Below are 12,418 nucleotides of genomic sequence, written 5' to 3' on the forward strand. Positions count from 1 at the left end.
GTGAAATCCATAGGAAAAAAAAAATAATTTTGAGTATGTATATTTTAATAGATTAAATCTGTTTATTGGTTTGTATTGCTTGTAATAGCCAGTAAAATATTGGCTTTGGGGGCAAGCATTTATAATCACTTGTAGTGAGGAAGAGCTGGCAGAGTAACTTAATGGTGGCAAAATGTAAAGCATATTCAATTTTTTAAAAAACTTAAATGTACTTACTGATGCAATTATGATGTGACAACTTTCTCTTATATATTTTTGCTTATATATTTTTATGATAACACTTAACCTTTTAAAAAAAGACTGAAGCAAAAGAGTAGTATAATAATGGCTTTTATAGCCAAGAACAGGTACACATTTGGCCGTGTTCTAGTACTCCTGCAATTACTGGAACTCGAACTTAGCCTATGTTTAATTGAAGAGTGCCAGTATTATAAGCTGTCTTGAATATAGCAGTTACAGGAGAGTTCACAGTTTAAAGCAGGAACTGTTCACAGCTTGTCCATTGTAATTGAGGGATTCATGATAAACTCTTGAGGGGGCAAAGAAGAGATCATGGAATAATGTCTGCATATAGTGGCTGTAAGCATTTTGTTTATCCAATGGAGGTCAAACAGATCTGTCTGAACTGCTCTAATATGTCATATGCCGATCCTTGATCTTAACTGGGTATTAAGTTTTTCTAAGTTAGGGCTTTCAGTCCTTTGCTCTCACAGGCACTTAAAGTTGAGAGTAACCTTAGTTCAGCAGAGCAATTTCTCTTCCTGTAGTCTGCTGGGGAAGGTGTAACTTTTCAAAAGATTTCTGGGTACTCCTGGTTCCAAAAGCAGGAAACCAAATTGTTAAGAGTTCTTGAAAATCTAAGCACTGTTCAAATAATTAAAAATCAAGTGAGGAAAAGTGATTACATTGACTTTCACTGCCTCTCTGTAGGAAGTACTTTAGCTGTCCCCAAATTCCTGTGGAATAGGCCCCAATATTTAGTTTCCATTTAAGACAATGGGAACCTTGCATATAGAAAAACATGCTTGAAACTGAAAACTATATAAACGTTCAGATTTTTACTTCTTTGCTATATTTCGCATATTTCAGATACTGAAATAGATAGTGCTGGAATACTCTAGTATAGATGTGTCTACAAAAATTGAATCTTAATTTACTTGAAAATAATCTCTAATATATTATCATACAATGGTCCTCTTTAAATGTCAAGTATATGAAGTCCATGTGGTACAAGTTAAATAGCTTGTTTTTAATATTTTATATTACAATATATTTTTATTAAAAATAATTACCCATGAAAGTGTAATGTGCCACACGAAATTTGTATATATGCATTTACGATGTCTGTTCTATAAAGGTCTAAATATCTGGGCATTATTAGCACTGTGGTTTTGTAGTCCCTTTTTATGGAATTATGACCCTTTTTTAAAAAAAAAAAAATAAGGGAAACGACATCTACTCAGTTGTTGCTCAAAATGTCCAAGGTCTTTGGCCGCATTGTATGTGTTATGAAGCACTTCCTTGAAAATATGTTGCTACCAAAAAGAAAAAGCTCCAATGCACTTGTGTTCTCTCTTGTGAGAAATAAATAATGGTGAGTACATATTCTAAAGGGAACTGTCTGTCTTCATGCCTGAAAAACCTGAGAGGCAAAGGAACTCCTAGAGTATAGTAATTGTGCCACTAGGTAAAACCAGTTTGTTCAGATGAATTACTTGTCAAAAATTCATATTCAATATCATGAGAAGAATGTGTTTCAAAAACAATTAAGAATTAAATCCTAGTGATTTGCTACAATTTTTGAAGTGGCTAACCTATTTTGAGCCTTGGGCCACAGGAAGCTTTTATAAACATTAAAAGAACATTTATAAACTTTTATGATAAAACTTTATATGCATTTTAGTGTAAAATCAGTTTGAGTGTGTCTATTGGCTTGAAATGTAATCTGTCATATAAGTTTTTACTAGAAAATACTCAGAATAAGGATTTGCTGGGTTTTATTTGGTAACTAAGGCAACTTGCAAAGGGCATTTATTAGCATGGCCAATATTTACCGTGATCGTTTAATGTATCTCTTATTTAATGTTTCTAAACAGATGCAATGTCTGTTGATGTCTTGTGTTGCCTGCTGTTTACGCTAATGTGGCTGAAATGCATGTGCCTCAATTTGGAAATACTTTGATAAGCAAGATGCTATTTTGTAGCAGCTTTCTTTATTGAAATATAAATTCATGTGAGGTTTCGTATGCATTAAATTTTACTTGTGGTACAGCTGTGGTGAAAAGTCGTTTATACAAGCTGTTTAAGTATGATGGATACTGAAGGTGAGCAGTGACTGCACAAAGGTTGTGGTTCTTTCTTTTCATCTTAACTCTTTGGCTGCAGCTGAAGGGTAAAGTAGTAGCTTTACATCTGTTGCACGAACACTGTTTAGAACAGCTTCTCTCTTAAAATTGACTGTGTATTTGATGGTAGCTGTACTGACAGGCATGACTAAATAGAGGTGCCTTCACTGTGGAAAAGATTGGGAAAGGGGTATGATAGGCCTACAAAATTGGCGATTAAAAATCGGGGCCTATTAAACGGCGGCGGGGGGGCGTGTGGAAATCCCTAGAGGCCTTGGGAAGCACTGATGGACTGCAGGGGCTCTTGGCTCTTACAAACCCCCTCTCATTTCAAGGCTGCAAATTTATTTCACCTTCCCCCCCCCCATTACGGTTGACTACACTCATGAGCTTCGCGTTACTTTCATTTATAATATTTTTTTCCTTTTGATTTTCGATACTTTTCGGCACCAACAGCCGCCGCGCGCGCGCGAGGGGCCGCTGCACGCGGAACTCCCGGCGCCCGGAACCTTTCCGCGGCGGCAGCGCGTGCGCGCGGGGCGGGGGGACGCGTTTGCGTGCCGCGCCGGCGGCGCCGCGGGCGGCGGGCGCCATGGAGGCGCTGGCGGCGGAGCTGGGCGGCCTGAGCGCCGAGCAGGCCGCGGCGCCCGTGAACACGGTGCAGGTGAGCGGCCTCGGCCCGCGGCGGCGCCACGGAGCGCTGGCGGCGCGGCCAGTGGGTCCCGAGCGGCGGGGAGGGGCAGAGCCGCGGGGAGCTCGCTTTGCTCGACCGTGCCGGGAAGTTTTCCGAAGTCGTGGTAGGTTTGGGTGCTCGCAGCGTTCACGGGCGCTCCCGCCTGCGAGTATGACCCCCGGCACGAGCCCAGAGGGTGGCTGGTCTTCCCTTGACCGGTAAAAAATACTTGGAAGTGTTACGGGTTCAAAGGGTGGGTGTTCTTGCATGCATAGGATGGGGTTTTCCAGAATATGTATGTTCTTGCACAAGTCGCTTTTAGGAAGAAAGGAGGAAAAAAAAGAAAAAGTGTCGTTTTGCACCTTGAATAAAAATTGCCTCGTGCACATGGCTGACTAAGGGCACCTCCCTGTGCTGAGGAGGTGACTGATCTGATGTGAAGCACTGTCACTGATTATTGTTTTTTAAAGAGAATGCAGTATTCTTAACTGTTTGCTCACTCTTTGGGAAGCTGCTTCAGACTGTTTTTCTTGGTTTCAGGAAAAATGGAGGCTTCTTCCAGCATTTCTAAAGGTCAGTGTTGCACAGTTGTTTCATGATGCAAGTGTTTCAATCTCCTCTAACTTCACATCCCTCCCAGCTGCCTTTTGCTGTCTCCCAGAATAGCTGCTCACCTTCCACTAGGGTTTTACAATTCTTTTTTGTTCCCTGCTTCCGTGGAATTGGGAATTAGATTCGTTTTTTGGCTAATAGGGTTAATTTGAGGAGGCATCCTTTGCTTCCTCGGGTTGGCATTGCTTGGTATGGCTGTTCTGAATGAACAGTGTGCATGGCACAGTGTTTTCAGGTAATTTTACTGTTTCAGTGGCACCCCCAGACCCCATTTATGGTCTTTGTGGAATCTCTACGTGTACCAAGCAGGGAGCTGTGTTTGTCACAGTGAGCAGGTCACTGCAGAGCTGGTATCTGCAAAGCCTTGGCCACATCTGCCTTCATTCATGAACGTCAGGACTTGACTGACTTCAGAGGCTGCTGCTGTGGTAGGTTCAGTGCTCAGCTGCTGGCATCTGCTTATCAAAAGCAGAAGGGGAGCTATCTTGTCTTGTGACCACTGATGAACCCGGAATGTTTTCCTGCCTGTGACAGGCTGTGCAGTGTTGCTGCTGCTGGCGTGTCCCTGGCAGGGCATCAGCTCTGCGTCTCGCCCGCCCTGCTGCGGGGGCTGCTCTCCAGGCCAGCCCTACCAGCTCGCTCGTTTGGGTTCTTCTTTGTCATCTTTTTTTGTTATTTTTACATCTGTATTCCTCTGTTTTCTGTTTGGAGTTTTGAATCTTGCAGCCTTTTAGCTGTAGTTGATTCTTTAAAGCCTAGCATGTAAGCACGTGTCTCTGCATTTGCCAGCCCTTGACAGTCTGATGACGGGCGGCCTCGATGAGCAGCCGGCGGGGTGGACTGAACCCTGGCTCAGCGGCCGAGCTTGGGTTGCTGTGGCCAGTGGCCTGGAGTCTAAAGGGAAGCCAGAAACAAGCAGTGTGCCCCAGGGGCCGAAATTCTTCAAATGAAGGATTTTAGTGGAGATACAAAAATGCTTATCAAAACTTAATTGCTTATGTCTTTCACAATGAGTGTTCCTGAAGCTAATTTTATTTGCTGCATGCTTTTTTGTTTTATTATTTTTCCTAGGTGAAAGGACTCGTGAAGCAGCACATAGATTCATTCAACTATTTCATCAATGTAGAGGTATGCTTTCTTGGTGGCAGGAGTGTGGCTCTGTCCTCAGAAAAAAACAAGTAACTTGATTCTTTTCCCTGTTTCAGATAAAGAAGATCATGAAGGCCAATGAAAAAGTTACAAGTGATGCTGATCCAATGTGGTACTTGAAGTAAGTGTAAAACTGACTTATATATCAGGAGTAGAACACATACTATCTCACAGGTTTGTCGTTGAGTATAAAATGTATAAATTTGTGTAAAATGATATAAATAGACATTTGTATGAATATAAATCAAGAGAGTTTCCTGCATGACTTTGCTGTTATTTAATGCGTAAAAAGATGTGGAGGCTTAAAAAACAGGCCTGTTAAGCAGAGTTGTTAGCCAGTTGTTAAGAGTACTTCATATTACTGTTTTTCTGTAATTCGGTAATCTGGGACAACAGGATTGTTTATATCTGTTGGCAAAAGTTATGCTGTGTGCACAAAAAGCCCCAAGTTTATTTTAATGTAGGTCAAATAAAATGGGTTACTTTGGGAAGAATCGTTGCTTGCTGCTATCATTGGTATGTTCAGCAGAAGAATTTCGTTTTTCATTATATACTCTCTTCTCCCCTCATGTTGCTGGAAGAATACTTGGGTCATTGCTCATTTTGGAAATGTTTGTATTGCAGGTACCTCAATATCTACGTGGGTACTCCAGATGTGGAAGAAAGTTTTAATGTGACACGACCTGTATCACCTCATGAGGTATTAATGATTCCATCTGAATCTTTTTTTTTCTTCTTTTTTTCTTTTTTCTTTTTTTTTTTTCATTTTTGGGATGTCGTGGGTAGTGGCTGCATAGAACACCTTGTTTTGTGGACATCCCTGCTACTTGACATTTGGTGCTGTTGTTTATATCACATTCAGTTTAGAAAGAAACTTCAGAGATTTAAACACTATGTGCAGGGTTTTTTAATGTTCACAGTATGTATAGTTAGCTGTATTCAGTGTTTCAATGTAACTATATTTGAGTGGGCTTCTGTGGAAATAGTGAAAGTGCTTCTCTTGCTTAGCCTATGGCTCTCTTTATGACATACTAAACTTAAATATATTAAACTTTTTCTAATATCAACATAGCTATCTTCTGCATAGGTCAGTTCAGTCTCCATTTCTCTCCCACTCTTCTTGGGGGATACATCTTTTGCTTTGTTCATGATTGTTAAGAGAGTGTGGCAATTTTGAGTGGAATAAGATGGAATTTGATACAATTTTTAGAAATTGCAGAGGAGCACTAACCTTATGGGGAGCGTATTTATCTTCCGTGCTTGGTGCAAGTGGTTGGGTTAACAAATGGCTGTGTACTTCTGCAGTCAATATATGTGTGCTGGAAAACAAATGCTGGTGATGGAAGTCAGTGAGCCTATACCTTTTGGTAGAGTATAAGGTATAAGGCAGAAAGTATTCCTTTTTTCCTGCTGTACTGTGAGGTGGGTATCACTGCCACTGAGGAACTTCCACATTCTTTTTGGCCTGAAAAAGGGACCTGAGCTCTGAACTTGCACCTTCATTTTCCAGTCACCTAAATTCTGCCAATTGATTAACCAGTGTTAAACAGTTCACATTTCAACACACTTTTTTCTTCCTTCCTATATACATTTTTTCTTGCTATATACGTGATAGTGGATCATTTCCTTCATGTAACATGTGTGGGAAGCTGTTTTGATTTTAGCAGGGAAGATGTGGAATTTCTCAGGGACATTTAGTAAAGAAGCCATCTAGTGGCTGCCTCTTGTGCATAGCCACTTTGCCATCTAGAAGCCAACTCAAATCTTAATTACCTCGTTGGAGAGGTTTTAACACAGCTTATGGTGCTTACAGGTTTGTAGCTACTGTTGTAGCAGTAGATATGAGAATGCACAAATTGCAGTAGGAAAGATCATTTCTACGTAAATGAAATTGCATGCAAAAAATAATTTGTGCCTGAGAACTCAGACCCAAGAATCCAGTTAATAAAATATGTGCTGGTTATGTTTTCTGTTTTAATCAAAAATAGTAGGTAAAGTGACTGTAAATGCAGCAGAAAGCAAAGTGCTTCATGGGGTATATTCACTTTGAACTTAGAATATCCTGCTCTTGTGTCTCAGGTGTATCCTCACTGCTACTTATTGCTAGTGTTTTTTTTTTTTTTCAGTGGATTACACATGTGAAAGCCATTGTTGTTTTCTTAAATGGGATGCTGATCACCTGAAACCATGAATTTTGATTTTTTTAAAGATTGGATACTTATGTCGTTACCTTTGCCTGTTAAATGCTTATGGAATTCCTTCCCAAACACAGCTAAAATGATTGGCTCTTCACAAACTGAGCGCTTTGCCTGGTTGCAGTCATGTGAGAGCTTTTAAGTCCTTGGCGTCTTGTAGACGCAGACATGCCTGTGAGTGCCTGCCTCTGAGCTCTAGCATTTCTCTGAAGGAAGGGAGTGCAAAAATGCAGGTAGCAAATTGATGCACTGTGTAATTCTTATTCTGTATGTCTTATGTGGACAAAGCACACAAGGAATCCTGAAGCCTTTTTTCCTCACGCTAACACTAATGAATCTACCAAGCCCTCCCTTCCTCTCACTTGGTCTTTGTGAGTGTTTCATGATCTATTTATACACAGGAGTTTAAATAATTAGAAGATGGCTGTATTTTCAGTTACTTTAAAATTCAATTAAGTTGCTGAGGGGACAATGTGACCCAGTTTCCTCATGTCACCATTTGAAAATCGCTGGTAAATGAGTGTTTTATTACCAGAGAAATACTTTTCCTTTTAGTGTAGAGAGAAAGGGCGATCCAGTTTGCAATGATTGTTGAGACATCTTTTTTTCATACGGTTGCATATTCAATGTACAAGAAAATTTTAATTGCCTGTTATTAATTCATAATTAATAAGCTGAGTGATTATATAGAACCATAAATGTACAAGTCAGAATTCTGATAAAATCCATTATCCTGTAGCTCAGAAGTATAAAATGCTCAGTGAGGCCACAGATGACCTAATGTGAGTTGCTCTGCCACGTGGCAAACACAGTAGGTCTTGTCTTGCGTAAAGTTACGCAGTACCTAAGGGGTTAGCAAAAAGAGTGGTAGTAGAGCACAGTGAGGGAAAGCAGACTGGGAAGATGTGACTAGAAGTGATAGAGCCTTAGGCTATTTAATGTGCTAGATATTTATATGCTGCTTCTCTTGCTATTGGAGGAATTTGCAAATGGATTTTAGGGGTCTTGAGAGGAAGCGATGCTTAGTCTTCTGTAAGTCGTCTTTGGAAGCAGCATCCTGCTGTGAGATTTTGTTATTTTATTTTATTACTAAGGTGGGTTGGTGTCCGTTTTACTCCCACCTGCATGTTGTCCTTCAGTCAGGTTTCATGGGACAGCACCACTCTCCATCTGTTGAGAGTCTTCGCGTAGAAACGTTGCTCAGCCAAGACTTCCTCTCGGAGCATGAGGTTACCAGGGCACAGCACAGTCCTGAAACCCTTGTGTCTGCTCTGCCAATTGGACCTGTTTGTTTAATTAAATTCTTTTAGAAGTTGCATTGTGCACTGCTGTCCTCTGAGGAGACAGTTGCACTGCCTGCTTCTGAGACATCACAGTACTTGTATTAGAGGGGTTTTGGGGTTGTTTTTTAAACAAGGGACCTCCCCAGGCATAATGCAGGTGCTGTGAAGAGCTTGAACAAGCATCACTGCTTGCTTTCTTCATGAGTGCTTGGAGGAGATTGGGTAAACACAGGAGCTTTTACGAGGGACCCTTGATCTAAGCAGATGTCTGACCATATGACTGTGCGCACCCTCTGTAGTGCCGCCTCAGAGACATGACCTACTCGGCCCCGATTACGGTGGACATTGAATACACAAGAGGCAGCCAGAGGATCATCCGCAATGCGTTACCCATTGGCAGGTAAGACCCCATGGCAAGCTTCTGGTATCGGTTTTTATTTGCCATCTGTTCCATGTGATGGGAGAAGATATTACTCCAAAGCAAATAGAAGTGTAACTTGTTAGAAGAGAAAGTGAAAACAGGCAAATCTTGACAAACAGCTGTGCAGGATATGATTGTTAGGTTCTGTTACATGGTGCTGTTTTGCCAAAGCTTTTGGAAACTTGCCTGCTCCCCAAGAAGAATGAATTTAATGATGGATGTGGTCTGCATTTGGATGGAGATAAAAACAAAGACAAAAATACATGAAAGAGTGCTACAGCTGCAAGTTACATTATTGCAAAATGTAAATAAACATTTTTGCTTTATTATCAAAGGTATGTTTTCTCGCTCTTTGGTACCTAACTTGCAGAGATATGTCTGTGGAAGCTGGATGGTAAAACCAAAGAAGCAAGTTGTTTGTTCTGCCAGATGAGGTTAAACTCTTCTTTAAAATTGTTCTATTTTAGAGCAGAGACTGAGAAAATTTTGAGTCTTTTTTATTGTTATGTTGTTTTTCTACAGCCTACCGGATCAGTTGAGAGTATCAGTATTGTGATGGGCATCTAATTTCTTCAAGAAAGGTGTGTCCAAGGGAGGAAAAAATAGTCCTAACCATGCCAAAAAAGGCAAAATAGGTTCTAGTGTTTGCTGAATGCCCAGTTCTGTTTAAATGTGGCAAGGATACCTTTTTGTAGACAAGGGTCCTTAAAGGCCAACCTGCCTGACTTTAAATAATCGTGGCCTGCCAAGATTCTCTAATCTTGCTAACATGCCTGTGCGTGTTAGCAAAAGTAGCATCCTAGCAGGAAAGAGAAGGAAGATACATAAGCAGCTACTTTTTGTGATGAAGTTTTGAGTGTTCATATCAAAAAAAGTGCTCTGAATTTGTCAAGAGAAAATGATAAACATCCATGCAGTTATAAAACGGAGCTCCAGTGGCTGTGGTAATACTGTAATGTTCTAAGACATTTGTCATAGGACATAGATCTTGATGGCTGTGCTTGCTGTGGGTGCCTGGGCTAGCCTCATAAAAGCAACTAAGTCTGCCAGGAGATGTCCAATTGCAATACTCCTTTTCAAAATACATGTTCAGTGCTGTAAGATGGGATTAAAGAAAAATAAATTCTTTTCAAAAGCTTACCTGTGTTTTAAACCTTAAACATTCTCCGTGTTCTTTCCACCCTGTTCAGCAGAGTTACTGTTCTGGATTTGACTGTTCATATTTTTCTATCTCAATCTAAAATACAAGAACAACTGTGCTTTTCTTGCAGAATGCCAATAATGCTGCGTAGCTCCAATTGTGTTCTTACGGGGAAAACGCCAGCAGAATTTGCCAAACTTAATGAATGTCCTCTAGATCCAGGTAAATCTTTACCCACATTCTTTTATTCCTATTGTGCTTTGAGCTTTAAGTGTATTTCTGCTAAGAGATGTTGAGAAATGTATTTGTGTACTGATGGGTCATACGATAAGAGAAGTGCTAGTCCTTGGGAAGAAGGGATCTTTCAGAGAGGAGCCTTTATTTGCCCAGTCCTGTAAAGTAAGGAGACATATGATAATACTTGAAATATAGAAGGAGATGAAGGGTTATTACAATCCTGCTTTTGCAGCATGCACTGAGCATGTACTGTGCTAGCTGGTGCTGGTGGGATACTGTGACATGAAGTGCTGTGCTTGAGGAGCTTTGAATGGAAGGCTGTGTTTTGAGAGAGGAGTCTGACATGGCACATGTACAGTTTTCTCCTTGACTTAGATACATTTTTAAAAGTAGATACTTGTATTTCAGTGTGTTAATGCATGATAAATTTCTCTCTGGAGGGCTGGTGAGAGCAAGTCAGTAATTATGGAATACTTGCTGTCTTTATTTGATAACAAGCATCAGAAAGGAGCCAGTTCTTTTTCAATGTGTTAATTACATACTTTCCTGGCAGGTAATATTTTTCCCAGATTTGTAGTACTAACAATTTTATAATACCTTTAAATAAATAACCAGAAAGCTTTGGAGATTCAGTTCTGCTTGAGAGGTCTTTCTGTCCCTTTTCTATTCTATCCAAGTACTTCCCAAAGTCTTAGATCCCAAATGCCAAATGTGAGCCTGGCAATCTGCTGGAACGTTTCCCTAGTTACTACAGGTTCCAGACAGAGTTTGTCCTTTACTCTTTCGAGGCAGAACTTATTCTCCTGTTTCAGCCTTTTAAGTATTTGCAGTTTATATTTTAGTAGTTGATATCCAAAGCATATTGAAAGAGGTGAGTTAAGGTACATAGGTACTGACATGCACATTGTTCTTTTCTGTTATATAGGTGGATATTTCATTGTTAAAGGTGTTGAGAAAGTCATTCTTATTCAAGAGCAGTTATCCAAAAACAGAATCATTGTGGAAGCTGATAGAAAAGGCACAGTTGGAGCTTCTGTTACCAGGTATGAGAAATTCAAGCAATTACATGATGAAGAATGAAGCTGTGCAAACTGTGCATCTGACATACTGTTTCGTGTTTTTTTGTTTTCAGTTCCACTCATGAGAAGAAGAGCAGAACAAATATGGTTGTGAAACAAGGAAGGTTTTACCTGAGGCATAACACCCTGTCAGAAGATATTCCTATTGCTATCATATTTAAGGTAATACAGGTTTGTCTCCAAAAAAATCTGAATTGTAGTTCAAGAACGAGGATCAGCAGCAGTTCTCAAAATCTAGTATGTACAGAAGGACATAATAGGGTTGAGGAAAAGACAGCTATTTTCTGCTGGGAAGTGGTGTCTACAGCAAAGAGAAGCAAGCACCACATTTTTCTGCAGAGAGAGGACTGCTGTGTCAGGGGGATGTGTGCTACCCCCTTACTGCGGTGCCAGGTCCCTTTGCAGTGCTGCGTGTGTTTCTGTTGCAGCAGAGAGTCAGAAAGCTTTTGCTTTCTTTGGCTTTGAGCTGTCTTACAAACCCGAGTTAAGAATCTTTTTTTGTTTGTTTGTTTTTAAACTTTGACACTACTGAGTTGTTCAACCCCTTTCATTCAGACCTAGTTCTGCATGGCATAGCCACAAGCTGTTTTATACTTCAGTTCCAGTTATAGCCACGGGCTAAACTCACACCTTCTTGGAAAGTATTGTATCTCCTAGGCCTAGTCCTAAATCCATTGAGATTACTGGAATAGCTTGCTTTTCTTGGAACTTCAGTTCCTTCCCCTGTGAACGAGCGCTGTCTTAGTCCTGTGCTTGAGCTCTCTCAAGTCTCGGGATTCCTTGTCGGAATTAGGAAGCTTCCCAGTATCTTGAGCCTGGCAAATGCCTTGAATTGACATCGTAGCTTTGAAGCAACCACCAGTGGGGCTGCAGAAAAGTCAGTGCAAAAGGCACCCACAGAGTGTGAGAATATCTGCCCTGCAAGCGGAGCTGGTTGCGGCGTCGCCTCCCTCACTGCCTGGGAGCCTGGCAGGGCGCTCTCTGTCACCCCCAGCTTCTCTCTTTCACTTAAGCTGGCCGTGCTTGCGCACAAGCGTGGTCAACCCACAGAGGGGCTCCCCCGGCTGCCGGTGGGCCTGGTTGCCACCTCGTGACCCGCCTGCTGGTGGCACCAAGTGCCCAGGCTGGGAAAGGTGTCGGTGCTGTCAGACTGCAGCAGAGCAGAGCAGGGCCTGTGCTGGGACCTGTCCTTCCAGTAGAAGTCAACCCTGTAGTTCTCCCTCCGTCTGAACTGTTCTGCTTGTGTGTGTTCCGTTACAGCAAAGGAAATGCTGGGAGGGGAT

General features: G+C 41.3%; 1 protein-coding gene across 1 annotated transcript in view; it reads left to right on the top strand.

The window, feature by feature from the left end:
- Positions 1-2,927: 2,927 nt before the first annotated feature.
- POLR3B (RNA polymerase III subunit B) overlaps positions 2,928-12,418 on the top strand; it is a 63,592-nt gene continuing 54,101 nt past the window's right edge. The window contains exons 1-9 of the mRNA XM_088521670.1: positions 2,928-3,009; positions 3,559-3,591; positions 4,702-4,758; positions 4,836-4,900; positions 5,404-5,479; positions 8,557-8,657; positions 9,950-10,041; positions 10,982-11,099; positions 11,189-11,297. Coding sequence (XP_088377796.1) covers positions 2,938-3,009; positions 3,559-3,591; positions 4,702-4,758; positions 4,836-4,900; positions 5,404-5,479; positions 8,557-8,657; positions 9,950-10,041; positions 10,982-11,099; positions 11,189-11,297 — 723 coding nt within the window. The 5' untranslated portion in view covers positions 2,928-2,937. The remainder of the gene's footprint in view (positions 3,010-3,558; positions 3,592-4,701; positions 4,759-4,835; positions 4,901-5,403; positions 5,480-8,556; positions 8,658-9,949; positions 10,042-10,981; positions 11,100-11,188; positions 11,298-12,418) is intronic.

This window comes from Tinamus guttatus, unplaced genomic scaffold (genome assembly GCF_059628265.1).
Source record: "Tinamus guttatus ecotype Peru unplaced genomic scaffold, ASM5962826v1 Tinamus_guttatus_pri_ptg000125l, whole genome shotgun sequence".
Classification (NCBI taxonomy): Eukaryota; Metazoa; Chordata; class Aves; order Tinamiformes; family Tinamidae; genus Tinamus; species Tinamus guttatus.